Source organism: Gavia stellata, chromosome 3 (genome assembly GCF_030936135.1).
Source record: "Gavia stellata isolate bGavSte3 chromosome 3, bGavSte3.hap2, whole genome shotgun sequence".
Classification (NCBI taxonomy): Eukaryota; Metazoa; Chordata; class Aves; order Gaviiformes; family Gaviidae; genus Gavia; species Gavia stellata.
This window is the reverse complement of record NC_082596.1, coordinates 67,482,010-67,501,585: the sequence shown is the minus strand read 5'-3', so window position 1 is coordinate 67,501,585 and position 19,576 is coordinate 67,482,010. Positions and strand designations below refer to the sequence as shown.

General features: G+C 36.9%; 1 protein-coding gene across 1 annotated transcript in view; it reads right to left on the bottom strand.

Moving 5' to 3' along the window:
- The window catches only part of INVS (inversin), a 99,505-nt gene extending 84,535 nt beyond the window's left edge, over positions 1-14,970 (bottom strand). Inside the window, exons 1-2 of the mRNA XM_059815299.1 lie at positions 14,844-14,970; positions 6,867-7,033 (exon numbers count right to left, since the gene is read on the bottom strand). Coding sequence (XP_059671282.1) covers positions 6,867-7,033; positions 14,844-14,949 — 273 coding nt within the window. The 5' untranslated portion in view covers positions 14,950-14,970. The remainder of the gene's footprint in view (positions 1-6,866; positions 7,034-14,843) is intronic.
- Positions 14,971-19,576: the final 4,606 nt, after the last annotated feature.

Genomic DNA, 19,576 nt, shown 5'->3' with positions numbered 1-19,576 from the left:
CGTTCAGAAGTATCACATGAGGGTGTTTAAGCAAGTTGCAATTTAAGACTAGAAGCAAATTGCTACCAGAATACTTAAAAGTGAAAATGAATGTCTGTAGCTAAACTGCAATCCCAATACTCATATATTTCTCCACAGCATGTTTATTTCATAATAATATAAGTTCTACCAACTTAAACATCTACACCCATGTAGCAATACAATTCCTCAGTGTGAAATCACTAGCAAATTATGTTAATGATTTTACTTCTGTTGCAATCAGTCACTGTTTCAGCTCCCACTAAATTATATCCACATTCATGAAGTCACAACTGTCCTCCGAAATTCCTATGGCAATCTTCACAGGTGCACTACTGCAATAATTTGTATAATTTTCTGGGGGGTTTGGGTTTTTGAGGTCTTTTTTGTTAGATTGTTTTTTCATTTAAATCTTCTGAAGTTAACAACTTGACCTCCCTTTTTTTTCTTTTTTTTTTAAGGGTGTGCACCCTTTCAAAATTGCTTCAGAGACCTGTCCATTTAATGAGAGACCAAAACAATCTACCTTTATAGTGGAACAGAAGAAACACAAGAAGAAAAACCAAGTAACTTAATTTACATGGCCTTCTGCCTATGAAGGCTGAAACATCTCCATCATAAGGATGATGAAGAAAAGACAGATACTACAAAACCAGGACAACCAGGCAATCAGGCCCAGACAGTATGGGTTTATGAAAGGCAGGTCCTGCCTGACTAACCTTATCTCCTTCTATGACCAGGTGACCTGCCTAGTGGATGAGGGAAAGGCTGTGGATGTTGTCTACCTGGACTTCAGTAAAGCCTTTGACACCATTTCCCACAGCATTCTCCTGCAGAAACTGACTGCTCATGGCTTGGATGGGCGCACTCTTCGCTGGGTAAAAAACTAGCTGGATGGCTGGGCCAAAAGGGTTGTGGTGAATGGAGTTAAACCCAGCTGGCAGCTGGTCACAAGTTCTGTCCCCCAGGGCTCGGTACTGGGGCCAGTTCTGTTTAATATCTTCATCAATGATCTGGATGAGGGGATTGAGTGCACCCTCAGCAAGTTGGCAGACGACACCAAGTTGGGCAGGAGTGTTGATCCGCTCCACGGTAGGAAGGCTCTGCAGAGGGATCTGGACAGGCTGGATCGATGGACCCAGGCCAACTGTATGAGGTTCAACAAGGCCAAATGCCGGGTCCTGCACTTGGGTCACAACAACCCCATGCAACGCTACAGGCTTGAGGAAGATTGGCTGGAAAGCTCCTCCGCAGAAAAGGACCTGGGGGTGTTGGTCGACAGCCGGCTGAATATGAGCCAGCAGTGTGCCCAGGTGGCCAAGAAAGCCAAGGGCATCCTGGCTTGCATCAGAAATAGTGTGGCCAGCAGGACTAGGGAAGTGATTGTCCCCCTGTACTCAGCACTGGTGAGGCCGCACCTCGAATACTGTGTTCAGTTTTGGGCCCCTCACTACAAGAAGGACATTGAGGTGCTGGAGCGTGTCCAGAGAAGGGCAACAAAGCTGGTGAGGGGTCTGGAGAACAAGTCTTATGCGGAGCGGTTGAGAGAGCTGGGGTTGTTTAGCCTGGAGAAAAGGAGGCTCAGGGGAGACCTTATCGCTCTCTACAACTACCTGAAAGGGGGTTGCAGAGAGGTGGGTGCTGGTCTCTTCTCCCAAGGGACTAGTGACAGGACAAGACGAAATGGCCACAAGTTGCGCCAGGGGAGGCTTAGGTTGGATATTAGGAAAAATTTCTTCACCGAAAGGGTTGTCAGACATTGGAACAGGCTGCCCAGGGAGGTGGCTGAGTCACCATTCCTGGAGGTATTTAATAAAAGATGTGCATGTGGATGAGGTGCTCAGGGACATGGTTAGGGACATGGTTTAGTGGTGGACTTGGCAGTGTTAGGTTTACGGTTTAACTTGATGATCTTAAAGGTCTTTTCTAACCTAAACGATTCTATGATTCTATGCAAAGATCATGCCAAGGAAGATTTGAAAAAGATGACTTGCTAAAACAATGTATGCCTTGAGTGAGATTAATTTGTCACAACTTAGACATTGACAACATCAAAACCTACATCAGTCAGATGCCTAAAAAGATGACTGAGCTAGTCAGTGTGTCCTAAGGTACTCATCTATACTTCAGGGTGAATGAACTGCACCATAAAGTGCATTAACTTTAAGTGATCTAGATGACTATCTCAGATGTAGATGTCTGCAATGTAAATTTCTAGTTACATGAGATTATTCTCACCCCATCATCTCACATTGCATTGTAGTGTATTTTGAATATTTTCCATAAAGAGAAAAAATATATTTGTTCCATTTAAGCAAAGAGTTTAACTTTCTAGTTCCTTATTCATGCTAGGAATCTTTTTTAGACCAACAGATGTGTAAAGCTTAAAAGCTGTAATACAAAGGATGTCTATCACCAAATGGAAGACTTATCATTAAGAACGTAACTCTTATCATTAAGCAACCACTCATCAAAGGTTATCATATCAATGTATAACCACAGTTGTTTTCAAAAAAGCATTGCTATTTCAATTAGTATTAACAGCTGAAATTTCTGACTCTACCTTATTAACTTCAGGAACTTTCTGCAAAGAAAGGTGTGAGAACACTTATGCTTAATCTGCTATCAAAGAAAGATGGCTAGGTGGACCAATAAGTAAGGGAATATCCTAACTCTTACTTCTTGCAAACAGTTCAGAATGACATTAATGAAGTCTGAGACAGAGAGATTACAAGACCCTTTGTTGAGAACCTGATACATCTTTCCAGGTAACTATTGCTTTGTAGACATGCTCCAGTGACAAAAGCCATTTGGACAAAGCACAAAGATGACATAGCGACTCATTAACTCGTAAAGATGACCTAACTGCATTAGAATGGGTTACTGAAATCATCAGATCACCTTCACTTTTTACCTACATTGAAACCCTTGGAACTGAAAAGAACATGGAATAGCATGGGTCAGTCTGCCTAGCTATGCTATCAGAAATATATTTGACAGAGACTATGAACAGCTTTTATATCAAGTGCAGAATTTTTGATACTGTTTATTGATATCCAAAGCAAAATAGAGCTATTTTGACAACTCACAGTTCTGAAAGATGGTTTCTAGAACACTTGTGGGACAACAAGCAAAAGCACTTGAGTGCACCAAAATATCTGGGAGGAGATCAACTACACAACTGCAAGTAACAAAGTAACTACTTAAAAAGGAGTTAGAGGTGCCATTAGGAAAAGATGAAAGGTTAAGGAACTACTGTGAGACCCTCTCTCACATCAGATAATGTTTTGTGAGACCATATGGGTAATGCTGTAATCTTTAGCTGTAATTTAGGAAGAACTCAGCATTATCAACAAATGAGAATTTGAATTTTGAACTCTGGATGTGATTATTAGCATTTTGAAGGACTGGAGAAATGCTTTTATGAAATAAAATCCTTATGCAACAGTAATAACAAACATGATGGGAGCAAAAGTTATCTGTTCTTCTGCAGACAATAGCTGGAAGTATAAAACTTGCAGAGAGGTGGAAGTTAAAAATAAACATAAAATATAATAGACAGCTGGTACGTAGATATGTGTATTTATGCACACACTCACCAATTATAGCCAGGTTTGTAAATCACACAGGTGTAGTCAAAAGCTAGTTATGCAAGTGTTAATGGAATGATGTTACAGCTGTTCATTTAAGTCCTATCCAACCAGAAATCCATCCTAGAGAAAAAGGTAATTGGAGTCCTAATTCATTTTACTTAATACTGATGGTTTATGACTAAATTCAGGGCTATGCCACATTTCCGAATGCTTATTCTATAACAGGGATTAAAAAACCCATACAAGCTACTTTACTGGGACTGAAAGATATGAATTGGCAGTCCTTTTATCAGTTAAGTGTCCAGACAGAAAAATGGGAATAACTTCATCTCAAGTGAGCAGGCATTTCTACCAAATACCTTAGCACAGTTATTTGATGCTGGAGAGAAAACAAAGGAAAGAACCTTACATTGGCTGCAGTTTTAGCTGATACTGAGGGAAAGAAGTATAGCAAGATTCTCTGCATCCTGCAGAGAATGAAACCACTTTATCTTTCGATAACCAGGATTACTAATGGGAGAGTCACCATTTTGAATCTAAACACATGAAATGAAGACATTCAGCTTCCATCCCTCCAAGGTGGCTAAATCACTCTTTCAGTTTGGCATTAGAAGAGTATCTTCTCACGAGCTCTTTGCCTCTGAGACAGCTCTGTGGCTCCTAAATACAGCAGAGACCATTTTTTTGTCAAATCAGCTGGAAGACTGTTTCAGAGGAATACCTGAATCTGATGAGTAAGGCATTTCAAAAGCACTCCCAAGAGACAACAAAAAATGGCAGAAGTACCTAGACAGAAATGTTCCTATTCAGGAAACCTTACTTCATTTTACATCCATCTGCTTTAGTTGAGAACGTGTGTGTGGAAAACTGTCTTCTCTTTCCTGCCTGAGGATTTTTTTTTTTACTTTGGGACTATAAACCAAATGTATCAGAGAGGAATAAGAAGAATGCAAAACGTTATCTAAACAGCCAAAACTGCATGGAACATGAGGGTTTTTTTAATTTTAATTTTATATATTTTGCAGAAGGCACTCTTGAGAGAAATGCAGATCTTTAAATGTTAATAAGGAAAGACTGAAGACAAAACTTCGCACACATGAAATGTTAATTTCATAAGCTGACATCAATAGTGAGTAACTGCTCAGAAGGCACAGAATGCAGTTTTACAGGACAGCTAAGCAGTCAGCCAAATGGAAAGCAGCTGCAAGGGCTGTCTCCTGACCATTTACTGCCACCCCAGCACTATGATGGCACAAGCACTTACATGGCTATTGGATGAATCACATCTATCTATCTAGTACATTACACAAAAAGCGGGTGACTGCATAAAATCTGCTAAAACAGCATGAGGTAAAGACAGTACCTTTTTTTTCAGCTGCACTGTCAACTGAAAAGACATCTAAGATTATCCAAGTATCAAGTGGTACAAACTGCCCTTTCAAGATAGCAGCAAGACGTAAAGGAATTGGAGAGCACATGCAGTTAAAGGGTATTATGCCAAGGCAAAATAACTCTTGCCTTGAATAGCTGCAATACAAATATCCACAATATGAACAGGCAAGATTTAAACGAGAATTTATATTGTTTTAATAGGCAAAATTATATTTTTTAAACCTGGGGAAAATGTAATTTTTAAAATGAAGTTTTTAATATTATTAAAATGTTCATGTGCCTATTAGGTCATAAAATCTAAAGCCTGTATGAACACCAGGCAAGTATAGTATCTTATAGCAATTTTTTAAGTCTCTGACATTGTTATGTTTATTAAATACCTATCTTTGAAACAATAACATTCACAGAAGCTGGTCACTTAGAAATATGAAGTAACTAGAGACAAGGTTATGATGATGACCGAAATGTTTCATCAGGGTGTTGTGGTATGTAGCCAAATAGATGCATTAGCCTATTTCAACTCAACTACAACCTACTGTAACTAATTAAAATGATAGTCAAGTCATGTAGTGCATTATTGTAGACATTTCAAGAATACATTCACACTAGTTTTTAATAGTTGACATTTTTACCTATGGAATTTGTAAATTTAAAATATTAAATGAACACTTAATTCCCAATAAGGAATGCAGTAACCCAGACCACACAGTCCCTACAGACTCCCATGCAAGTGTAACTGAAGAATGTCACCTTATTATAATCTTGCCAAATGGTTCTCTATTCAATTGCATATATCCCTCCCTACTAAATACTGTGACCTTACTATAGCTACTTTTAATTAAACCTAACTAAAATAAAATTTTAAAAAATTGCATAGCATATTAAAAAGTATATAAAACATCTGAACAATGCAAATGACTATGAACAAGTGACAACATATTATAAATAAAAATGGTTTGCTATGAAAATCACGGCAGGCACTCAAACTGGTACCAAAAGACACAGCTTACATAGCCAAAACAACTTGAACTTTTGCGCAGTTACAGTTTTCAACATACTATAAAAAGTAAAATAGTAAATCAAAAGCTGTTCCTTTCAGTTTGAGTTTTTAATCTTCTCTGTGGAGTCTTTTTCATAGTTTATGAACTCAGATGTCTTGGTTAGCTAGCTAACCCACCTTTTTTTTCCTCCTCCTGTCAGCATTTTGCTCATTCTCCTGTAACTGTGGACATTTCCCCTAGCCCTAAACACACTCAAAATTTATTGCAGCTCTAAAGTTATACTTTAAATTACCTTTTATTTTATTTTTGAATACTTCCTTTCGCACTTCTTCAGTGGGACAATGTAACTGGACAATACTATAGACTGAAATTGTAGAAGGAAAACCAGACAATAATGCATTTCCCTCGTGGTCCTGGAAATGGTTTGGTATTCCATTTCCTTTAAATTCTCAGACACAGCATTAATAATTAACAGTGTATGGCCTTATATCCTCTGAAATTAATAGTAACATCCTAAGGAGTATCAGAGTGTACAAACTTTAGTCTTTACTTAGAACTGGCTATCCCAAAATAGACAAGGACTATTTTTCCTAGAAAGTGCAAGTTCTTAAAACTGCAATGAATTATACTGTCTCTGCAGGCAGCTACAAATACACTGAGTAAAAACAATAAAAAATAAAAAATAACCCTCCAAAGATTTACTTTGGGCCAAGTTTTTAAAAAAATCATAGTATTATTTGCCTCTAAAATAATGAAAGCCTCTAAAGATATAACATGCTTACTCAATACAAGAAAATCTCCTTCATACCTGTTGTGAATGCCGGAAGTTTATACAATGGATGAGCACCTTTAATAAAATTACCTTTTGTGCAGCAAGATGGAGAGCAGTTCTTCGGCTACGATCAGCTCTATTAACATCGGCTCCAGCCTTCAGCAATGCCTCTGCACAGTCCAGCCTGTCAGCCAATACACAGTACATAAGTGGAGTTCTTCCAAACTGGTCCTCTTTATCTTTCAGCTCAGAGTTTCCTAAAAAAAAAAAAAAATTTAAAAAAAAATATCACCTAAAACAATAAAGTCTATGACTATCTAACTAAAAGTAGTACTTTTTTTTTTAAAAGAGTATCTTATTATAAATGAACAGGGTGGTCAAAATAATGGAGTATAAGATAAGCTCAAAGTTACTACTTTTGACCCTATTTTTACTGACATTTATAGGACATTTCAAAATATATTTACAGAAAAAAGTATATTCAGAAAACATTAGTTCCACAAATACACCTACCACCAGTAACATTCTGCAGTGGCATAATTATAAACACTTTTAAAATAGTTATACAGATCTTGGCTGCAAAGATTACTTTAAAAAATATCAACGGCACATAAACCGAATAGTCTTTCTGAAACCTGTAAACACTGTAACTAAAACAAGCTTTGAAGCCTACTCGCAGCAATGTTTATTTAAAAAGCTTAAACAGGTCAATATTAGATCAATACCATTATTTGCTTCATAGTGCCTTACAATATGGAAACTACTAAAATACTTCTTGAGCTTTCTTGAATTGATAAGGTTAGTAAGGCAGCAATTAAGCTAAATAAGAAGTCTGAGGTCCTATAAAAAAAATCAAAACACTGCATTCCTATTCACAGTCAAAAAACCCCCCAAACAAACCAGTATGCACCCTTGCTGTAAAGTTTTACACTTCTATTACGTCAACACATAGAAACTAGCACCTGTAAATTCATGGCTATCAACTATCTTACACATCCCAACTCTAAATATGTCTCCCACGTAGCAATGTTGTTTACAATTATTCAAGGAACACTGAATTTTAACAGGTAAGTTAATTTTTCTTTTTAAATAATCCCTTGCTTTTATGACTGCTTCAAAAGAACTCCAGCAGAGGCATGCTTCTCCTTCACAAACACAATCTTCACTCTCTCCCAGCATATTATACTTATCTACATATCCAGTAATTGTATTCTTGATTATAATTTCTATTGATTCATCCAGCAGAAGAGTCAAGCAGACTAAATGTGAATCGAGGGGTATATCCAGGATTAACATTTATTCCCTACCAACCAAGCCTCTCACAAAAAACACTTTTAAGCAGAATGTTGCCAGTTAGAGCAATCATTTGCTCACTCGCTTCATTTCCAAGTTCCTTTAAAACTGTTGAGTGAATACCATGTCATTCTCATGATTCATTCTGTAACACCTTCTCTTGCTTAGAAATTGTGATTTGCATTGAGAAAACTCTGCTCTCTGAAAAACAGTTTAGGAACCTTTCCGAGCTCTCCTGTGAATGCAGGTATAGAAAAATTGGTTTTGTTCTTCACCCATGGCCTTGTCTTCTCTGACTGCCACCTCACCTTGACAATCCACTAGTTTTATAACTAATTTTTATGCCTCTAGCAAATTATTCCTGGGAAAAAAATGTCTTTTACTGACCTGCATCTACCTTCCTCGAACACAAGTTATGGTTTTTGAGGAATACGTTCTTGTTTTTACTATCCACCCTCACACTGCTGTTTAGCCATGCTTGCTTCCCTTTGACCTTCTCAAACTTTTTCATTTTGATAAGTGCTTTTGCATTCACCTCACACTGCAAGCAAGGAGTTTACTCTTTAGACTAATCTTCAGATTCTTCTTAGCAAGCATTTTCATTTCAATGTCCTTCACCATTCTTAGAGTGCACAACTATAGCGGGCTGCTGTTGCTTTTCATGTATATTTCTGGTCAAAAGTCACAAAACCTTGCTTAGTAACACTGGTTCAGGTTCTACACACCAGTCAAGAGCAAATCAAGAGTTGGTTCTGTTCTAGGTTCACTGACATCTCTACTGCCAACCCATTAATGATTTCTAACAATTTCGTTTTTAGGATCATATATCCTCAACAGCCATTTAGCCAAAACACATAAAAGTAACCTTCATTGTATTTCCTGTCAGTTCAGCCTCTCTGATCTCCCTTAGCATGTCACCATCTGGTCAGATGGACAGTAATAAAATGTTAGTACCAGAGTTTCTTATTTACATCTGTAAATGCAATCTTTAAGTGTTTTTTTGGTGTTTAAGCTTGATTTACATGGTCATTTGTTAATCTCATTCGAATCTAAGATGTGTTTGCTGCTTTGGTTTTTAAATGTGTATCACCATTCCTCCACCTACATGGCTTCCATGGAAATATCAGAATACAAAGTATACAGAAAAAATATTGTCCACATTGATGCCTTCCCTTCCACAAATTCTACATTCTCACCATATTATCAATAGCCTCATTTAAAACACCTCGTTCTCCCATCTAATTTTTTTAGACTTCCATGCATATAGAAAAACATATATATTTGGTTTGGATTTCTATGCAACTTCATCCAGTTTGAATAGGATGCTATCTTTTCCTACTGTATTACTACGTAAATGAAGATACAGGATAGCTATGGTTCTACCTTCCGTAGATAAGCCACTGGGAACTGCACATACCCTTGTCAGCTTTTCCTCATTTTTTCCTTTAAAAACCTTCTCATAATAATCGTAACAGCTGAGTCTTGGATTTTTTTCAATAAATAAATGACCAAAGTATATTTTTATACTGAAGAAAAATCAAATAATACATCAAATAATAGAAAATTACATTTGTAAATTTATACAGGTGATTTTTTTCCCTGTGAGACCTTGCATAAAGGCTGCATAAAAATCTGGTCTGAACTTTGCTTAGAATTGGAGAAGATAAAGTATTGGATATATCTTATCCATCACTCTTCACATGAAGACAAAAGATATTGAAAATGCTTAATTTTATGGTATCATATCTAAAAGTGATTTTTAAGACTTTCCAAAAATAATTTGCAATATGCTTCAAAAGGGGAGTTAAAAGCTGTGTAAGTTGAAAAGTTTTTGTATTATTATTTATGTCCTGTTATATGTAACTACATTTTGATGTGAAAAAATGAACAGGTAATATAATTTTACAAACACTATGTACATATTTGATGCTGTTTTAAAATTGTAATTTTTATCAACATTTTGAGAAAAAAGCTCATGTATCGTCTTCAAATATTCACTTAAGTGTCATCTTATTTTCATTATTGAAGCCTGTAATTCTTTACTTCTCAAAAAGAAAAGTTGCAATATTTGCTAAGTGCATTAGAAAGCATGTAGAAAAAAATAATATTGCTTCATTAATTACATGGCCATTAGGAAATAATTCAAAATGTAACATAGGAGTTACACAGGGGAATCCAATTTTTTTTATTTTCCCTAACTTGTAAAAACATTTGCTAGACTTTCACTTCACAGTATTACAAATTCATTGCAAACTGGATGCAGTTTCAAGATAATTCTTTCCTCCACTATTAGAAAGAAGTATTTTAAAAGTTACACATACATATCGTGAAGCTGCTGATGTCTTACGTCTCAGTAGTTTTGCTAACAACAAATGCTTTTTCCATTCAACAGAGCATAGTACAGAAACATCAAAGCCAGTCATGAACAACCACGCAGCCCTGCGCAGCAACATATAGATACTGAGGTCCAAAGCACAATTTAACATGGCATTGCTCCCAGCCAACATGCCAGTTTCTCTGATTAGCTAAGTCTAGTCAAGTGCTCTTCCAGTATTAGTTCAGCCAGGTAATTTAGACATCACTAAACCATATTCCACCGTTCAATGTTAACACAGCCTCAGCAGCATCTTAAATTTGTTGAAGATGACAGGACTTGCACAATCACATATATTTTCAAAAAGAAATACGTAAGCATGCATTTCTTCCAATAAGGCACATGCACACGGCTTTTGCTCATATAACACTTGTTCTTAAATCAGCAGTGTGCAAAACTAGTCCCAGTCCCTCAAATTCCAAGTTCACTTTCTGTTATATAAAGTTAAAGGATATACATAATGTAGAGACTTAAACAAAGAAATCGGTAAGGCTAAGATGAGCAAAAATGGCCTAAAGCTCAAGTACAATGCAGCTAAGTAAAGCAACAGACATCTATTTTCATTTACAGCTCCCAAAGAGTGATGTTGCTGATGACAAAGAGTTTCCATGACTGCCTACAGTCTAAGTAAAAAATGAGCAAGACCTTCAAAACTCGATGCCAGTGATTTGCCTGAAGCTGCTGCACTGTTTTTAAGGGAAAGAAACTATCTTCAGCTAGCAGTAAGTTTCTTTTTGTTATTATTTTGTTTGCTTACAAGACTCCGTAAGGCCCTTAGAATGGTTAAAGTCCTGTGGGCATTTCCCTGAAAGGGTGTCTCTGCACTGAGAGTAACAGATAGGACAAGGACTAGGAGCTACTAGGGAACTAAACTGATGAAATGCACTAACCACAACACCTTGTGGACTTCTGCAGTAAGTTATTATTTTCTGCAATCAAGAAAGCACAAGTAGCCTTCAAAACATTCATATATTGGTGTATCTAAAATGTGCCATGGCAAAATTAAATTCTCCTCCACATACCTGCCTAAGAAAGGAAGCTTGTTTGATCCCTCCCCTTTCAGGATCAACATCCTTATCCCACCCATTATGCATTTCATAAGCTTGTTGCCAATGGAGGTCACAAACACCACAAAATCAAGTGGCCCAATTCCAAAATTTAACTCTCATATTCATACCTCATCACTTCCTCACAGTCTGTGCAAGCAGTCACATCAGACTCTAACATTTTTATCTATTTTCCAAACCAGAAGAGGAGAAAGGGCAGGAAGAGGACATGAATTCTGCTTAATTATTAAAAGACAGACCATGTCTTGTTACTTGCAAGAATCTTGCCTTTTGTAATATCTGATTTGAGTTTTATTCAACCTTCCACAATGCAGAACAAGGAAGAGAGAAGCAGAGAATCAAACAAAAACATGCAACTGCATATTTGCAACCCAGAATTTATAGTTAACATTTACAATGGAACATCATATCAGAGTTCTAGAAGCACTTGTATGCGAGCAATACATGACAAGGGTTTTAGAATGAGGAGTTGGACTGAACGGACACTTCGGTATAATGACTATTATACACATTATTGTGTTCTTATAAACAATTAAAACAATTAGATGCATCTTCCTGAAACTCTGCATAAATGCATTAAATGCAAAATGATCCTCCAAACACAAAATTAACTTTTGCTCCCTTTTTGCCTAGAATTAAAATCATACAGATGGGTTTTAACACTGAAGAACTGTTAATTAAAGACACGTTCAGTGTTGTATAAAACACAGAAAAGAAAATACTGTGAGTATTCCCCAAAGCCTGAGATCATACAATTCTAAAACAATGTGATACAGTACTAGGCAACTCATGCAATGCAAACAATTAGCACACTTTGTTAAAGCATTGGTTATACAATAAACACTTGGCATGTACTATGCTTTATGGTATTTAACCCATAGGCTGTTTAGAAAGTCCTGTAATTACACATCAGTAGTGGTAAACATAAAGGGACACTTTGTTCCAAAGCCCTCCTTCTCTATGTAAGTTTTCTACTTACCTTTGATTCTGTCTATTTATGCCTCCTATTGGTGCAGGGTGTTAAAAGGCACACAGTGCCCAGAACACACTGTATTATTTCAAGCACCTGTTCCTTTAAAATCACAGGCTATTGGATGACAGATTACACATGTCTCCATACTCATGAATTATATGTAAATACAATGTCTATGTTTGTATACAGTCATACATGCTCCATCAAGCTACAGCAGATGGAAAAAGGAATAACCACCAAACAGGTTAGAGGGGCTGCTATTTTCCTAAGAGACTATTTAACCAAGCTCTATGCCCCTCCTATATTAATAACTGAATAGGAAATACTCAAAGAGGAAAGTAATAATGAATTTAGGGGTGAAAAGCCCTCCCTAAAAGAAGGAGAAAGTCAGACTTTATGTTACTGGATATACTGCTAGCTACATAATCAAGGTGCAAAGCTTGACTGTGTTAGGACAATGTTGTTAAGCAATCCAGCATACACACAAATAACGCTGAAGTACTGTCCTGAATTAGATGCTGCTGCTAAGTGCAGTCATGAAGTTCAGTGAATAACACCAATTGCTCAATTTACCTCTGTCATCAAGTTATACTTTCAACAGTGCCTGATAAACAGCTAAAAATATTACTCTGATGCATTCTTCTTCTGCTAGGCCATACTTTTTTTTTGGTCCTGTCCTGGCAAAAGTTAGGTCTGTGTCATATCCTGTCAAAACACGACAAAGTAGAAAAGCCAAATTTTGCTATTATAGCAAAGTCTGCAAGGATCACACAGTTTTCTCTCCCATGTAAAAATAACACACAGCATTTTTATTTGGCTGCTGCATGATGGCCATTAAAAGAATAGCGATTTCCATATCTAGTTCTAATGGCTGTTTTGTGGTATATTTGACAAGGTGTACCAGTAACACAGAAGTACGTTTCTTTCTGTTTTCAAAATAGATCTTTTGGCTGTGAGATTAACAAAACCACACTGAAGTCAGCAAAAACTCTTTTTTGTCACTTCTGATTGTTAGCCAGTATTTGAAAGCTCAGACTTTTTTTTCCCCTCCATATGCAGGCAGAGAACTTAAAAAAACCTCAGGTATTTAAAGCTACTTTGTAGTTGCATCCCACACATTTCTAGAAACATCTGCATATGAACTGCTCATCTGTTGTTTATAAAATGTTCTACAAAAGAGTGAACAAACAGCATTAAATGTAAACAATATATGTTTGAGCCATCATATAACAAAATAAAGCTGAAGGCCCAACATAAAATATTTGTTTCAACCATTGGAGCTTCTATAAAGTCAGTTCCCTCAAATTTTTTCTCCTGTTTGAGTCAAATCATTTCTAATTGTCTTTTGAGAGAATGAGATATACCTTGTAAAGAAGAACCATTTACTGCTTTCTATACAGCTTAGACAATAGATCCACATAGCTTACTATTTTGTCTTCAACACAGGTTAGAGCAGACAATACATAAAGAAACTCGACTGCTGGTTTAATGTGATTACCATTAAATCCTTTACACCCATTAAAACTGACAGTTAATGGCATAAATACAGACTAAGTTTCTTATTATTTCACAGTCTTTCACCCTCACCAAGCTCCAGGAATGGGATTTTCAAAAAAGACTGAGCAAATAAAACTTCTGCAGTATCAGCTGGAATTGCATTTAATCAGAAACTCTGAAAATCAAAGTCTTCACCTACCATATGACAGCCTTCCAAATGTATGTAAGACTGTTTTTGGAACACAGGACATATACTGCTTTTGAAAACTACTATCCTGGAATTCCATACAGTTCTTGGACAGAGAGGGAAGGCGAAATCCTGGGCTTTTTAATGGATGGGAATTTTTTTTCACCTCAGCTTCACTAGGACCAGACTCCCTCCTTACCTTTAATTTGTCTTGAGAAACAGTGTATCAGAATCAAAGTAACAAATAGGGCTGGCTCACTTTGTCTCCAAATACAACACAGTGACAAGATTTCATTAACTATAATAAATGATCTGTAAAAACAAGTTTATCAAATTTCATACAAAAGCAATGATTCAAAAAATAAAGATTTGGGGCCAAAATATTTCAGCCCAAAGCACTTCTCCAGAATTTCAAATTCCCTGAAACAGGAGTCCTGAGTATGTCTTCTGGTTGTATCACTTACCAATTTTCTATTTTACTTCACACAGAAGTACCAATCAAAGGCAACAGATAATAAAAAGTAAGAAAATCTGTCCTATTTTCAGGACTACATTTATTCTAGAAATACATGTAATCAAGAAATGAAAACATATCTTAAAGATCAGAGCAGTAAGTCAAAACTAAAAAGCTTCAGTTCTGAAGTAATCAAAATGCATCTACAATGAAAACATTTACCTGCTATTAGCTTTTGGAGGGTACTCTTATCTCCATTAACAGCAGCAGCATGCACTTCAGATGCTAACGAGGAACCACTGAAGAGGCGGTTTGCTGAAATATTCATACTCTTTCAAGGTATTACCATAGGTCAGATCTGCACCACCAACATTTTTTGCAGGAATTCAGTTCTAAAAAAGCCCCAATAAAACAGAATGAATTTTATAATGTCATTAAAATTACTCAAACAATGCTAGAGAATAAACTTCTGTTAAAACCAGAAAAAAACCAAACACATTTCTTATTTAGTGGATTAAATCTACCTCTAGCAAAGATTCAACAAGAAAGAGCCTACATTAAGGAGATAGATATATATATAGTTTTGTTGCCTTCAACATAAATTTCAGTCAATAAGCTTTACAAAAGTCTGCAAATAGGATAGTGTTTATCTACAAATCCAACAGACTGTTCTTCAGAGTTTTGGCGTGCATGTTTCAATTCAGTAACCAATGAAGTTTTTTTATCAAGTATCAACTTGATATATTCCTCCAGTACTTGGTATCTGGTGGTATTTTACTATGATGGTCTACGGACATATGCAGGACAAGGTTTGTAAGTTGAAGTAGTATCTTTTATTTGACCAACTAGCATAACTGAAATAATCAGATCAGCTTTCTACATCATAAGTGTTCTTCAAACCTGAACAGAAGTGGGAAAATGTGAGTGTAAGAAAAGCCACAATTAATTAGACCAGGAGTCTGGCTCTAAATCCTGTCTCAAACTGGCCAATGGTAAATGCCAAAGAACAGAGCAAATATATACATATATATATAAAAAACAATAATTATATATATGAATATGACTTTGTCCCCCTCTTCCAAATACTCTCCCAACCTACAATTATTTGTACTTCAATCAATTCCTGAAGTGGACTTGGTTTCTATGTATTCTGTACTCTGCAAATTCTGTTAATTTTTTTCAGTTAGTTTCTCTACTATAAATGTGTCCAGTCTCCTCTTAAGATTATGCAAACTTATAGCGTCCACAACATCCACTGGCAGGGAGTTCTGTGCCACAGCCAAACACTATATGGACAAACCGCTTGCTTTCATCTGTCTTGTCCTGGCTCTTGCCATTTGAGAGCCCTTAATCCTTGGCCTGGAAGGGACAGTAAATAAACAATTCTTATCCATCAGTAATTATTCTATAGATTTTTAACATATCCTCCCCAATCATATTTTCCTCTAGGTGGAAAAGTCATAGCTTACTTAGCTGTTACCCAGGCAGAAGCTTTTTCTGTATGCATGACCATTTTAATTGCCTTTTTTTGAACTTTTTCACAGTTCCGTTCTAACCCTTTTGAGATGGAAAGAAAACTCCACTAATTATTCAAGATGTGGGCAAAACATGGATTTATGCAGTGGTATAATGGCATTCTCTTCTTTCTTCTTTATTTCTTTCCTAAATCACATCTACCACTACAGTTGCCTTCCTAGCCTCTTCTGAAACAGAACTGCTACCTTCGCTGAAGTACCACTGCCTCAAGATCTTGATAATGCTCAGCTCAGGTCCACACACTATTTCAGAAATGAAGAAGGGTCCGCATGCTTGAAAACTTGTTTTCTCCAAAAGTATCAAACATTTGAACTTCTACATTCAATTCTTAACACACTTCACATTTGGAATGGAAAACAAACTGAGGTGAGCAAACAATAATTGTACACACCAGAAGAAAAAAGAGGAGGTATCGCTGAGGCTGTCTACTGAATTCTGGGAATTTTTCACATCACCTTCTGTTCCATGTTCATTTAAATATACTCCTTTTATCATGTCCCACATTTACATCATAGTACACTTGGAAAACAGCAAGAGGAAGCTATTTTGCTTCAATTGTTATTTTCAACCATCTTTGGTTTATTTGTTCTATAAATTTCATATATTTCTACACAGCATCTGTTGTTATTAAGGTAATTGCAGATGCATACATATCAAGGTTATGGGGAAATGTTATTAAAATACCAGACAAACATTCACTTTTATGTAAAATGAAGTGAAAATTTCTACAGCAGAGATTAAGCATGAAGTAATAAAGGTAAAGGCCTTTACCTGCAAACAAACAAAAAAAAAATCAAATACAACTTAATACTCTAATGTAATTGTAGACTCTTCACAGAATCACAGAATCACAAAGGTTGGAAAAGACCTGTAAGATCATCAAGTCCAACCAGTCTTCACAAGCTCCAAACTTCCTTGCAGAGCTGATAATAAAATTAATACAGGAAGCTTCATGGCACATCTAATCAGTTACTCAAAGAACATCTGCACAACCATAGTATCAGTTCATACCGTATCTCTGGAATACGCACAAATACAGAACCATGTGGTTGTGCAAACCTGCTCAACAACACATCAATATACTGCATCCACTCTGCATGAAAACACTCAGGTATAACTCAGACATGGTCTAAAGTATACCACACAATAACTGCAGACAAAGCTTCTAGCACACCAGCATCTAAATTGCTGCTTCTCCATCTTGTCCTCAGACAGCCAAGTGCATGCTAGGCTGCTTCTTCCAACAGCCAACTGTATCACCGAACACTCCTTTCCTGAAGTCTGTCTAGTTGAGTTTTCATGAGCCATGAAAGTGGGTTCATCATGTCCTAAGAAATATAACACCTTACCTTACAACCTCTCTCTCCCACAAAAACTCGTAATGGTGTAACTAGAAAGGCATGAGATACTGGTTTTCTTGAGTACATACACTAGAACTCCTCACTACTGGAACACTTCCTTGCTTGTTCATGGATTTCCCTCTCCTGTCTGTCAGTCACTTCAGAATGAGGAGCAAGTACAGTATTGCCTAACTTTATCACTCCTTAGAGAACGTGTGTTAGGGAACCATGCAATGGCTCACTACACTTTAATAAAGCAAGCAATTTCCCCAAACTCAACTTTTGTTTCAGGCACCCCTACAAAATTATTTCAGAAATCACCCTAGTCACTTACCCAACAACCAACTTGCCAACACCAAGCATGTATGGCATTTGTACCTGTCTGAAGTGACCGGTTATTAGAACGCAATAGTTACTTGCTTCTACACCAGCACTGGTGCACTCCGTTGACAATGCTCGTACAGAAGCATCAGGACGACCTCCTCACATAACATTATAAAAGTATTTTTGCTCATGAACAGTTCTGGAGCCATTTCCGGTCATCTGAAACTTTTGGAGCAACGTGATCCTATCCTACCACTCTCCTCTTCTTCCATGAACCTCAGAACAACATGACAATTATGATGTTCGATGTCTCTTGGAAGTAATGGATGCTTCCATCCTTATTAAGTTTGGTGAAATTCTCTATGTTTCAGAAAAGCCATCAAACATTTTACCACGTAAGTAGGTGATCCTTCCCACAATCAGAACTGTATCATTAATGGATTCATGACTTTGTTGACTTCTACAAGTAGAGAACAGAAAGGAGTTCAAAGAGTCTAATGTGACAGGAGGTTAACAACATATCCACTTTTAGAGCCATGTAAGACAGGCTAACAGTGCCATAATACACCACAACAAATTACAGAAAAGCTCAACTTGACTTGGTGCTTAAGAAAGCCAAAGAAAATGCAGATACATACATGTCAGCGCAGGGTGGACAGAGCTTACGATAGCCCAAAAAATCCCAAATACACTTTAAGACACAAAGCATAATTGTTTTAATTTTAATGTAACCTTCAAATATTCCCTGTGCTAGCTAAAATCGATGTTTGCTTTAAAGAAGGATAAAGAATATCCACATCTTTCAAAATACTTGCACCATTCTCTGCTTCCCAAGTATCCTCTCTTCCTCCAACAAAACCGCTTTTTTGACTTTTTAGGACACATAATTGCTAAGTTTCATTCAAAGCTAAACTTTTCCTCCCAGCCTAGCAGTATGGTTTATGCTTTCTGTTATTTTCTCTACATCATACTGGATAAAAGCAGATGAGGCATTTCTGATTCAGGCAAATGTGAAGAAACCAGAAGGGACAGCACGAAACTGAGTCTCACTTACAAGTAGTCACAGTGCGTCCCCCTACTTAACCATTACCTTTTTTCTCCTCAGTTATTCCTACAGCTACATAAATTTGCCTGGTATATGAAGGAAACTACAATACTCAACTACAATCTGAACAAGAGGAAAGACATAGAAGGGAAAAGGCTGCAGAGATGGATCACGTGCTACATAGTTTAACATGCACTTGGCATACAAGACTACAGCTTGTCTTTAACTTGCCTCCACCTTTTCCTCAAAAGCTTCCGCTGGATAGAAAGAATCCATCAGAACTCTCTACATTACTCTCTACTCTCTTATTAAGTGGACCTACATGCACCACTGGGATTTTACAGTTGTTGGAAATTTGAGATACTAGTTTGATTCCCCAAAGTTATCAGTGATGTCTTTTCCTCCATTTCTGTTACATTTTACCTTTCCAAAAACAAATAAACTATAATATAAAACATTCAGGGGAAGCAGTGTAAAATTCAGCAAACTGGAGAAACTGGCTGCTCATGGCTTGGATGGGCGCACTCTTCGCTGGGTAAAAAACTAGCTGGATGGCTGGGCCAAAAGGGTTGTGGTGAATGGAGTTAAACCCAGCTGGCAGCTGGTCACAAGTTCTGTCCCCCAGGGCTCGGTACTGGGGCCAGTTCTGTTTAATATCTTCATCAATGATCTGGATGAGGGGATTGAGTGCACCCTCAGCAAGTTGGCAG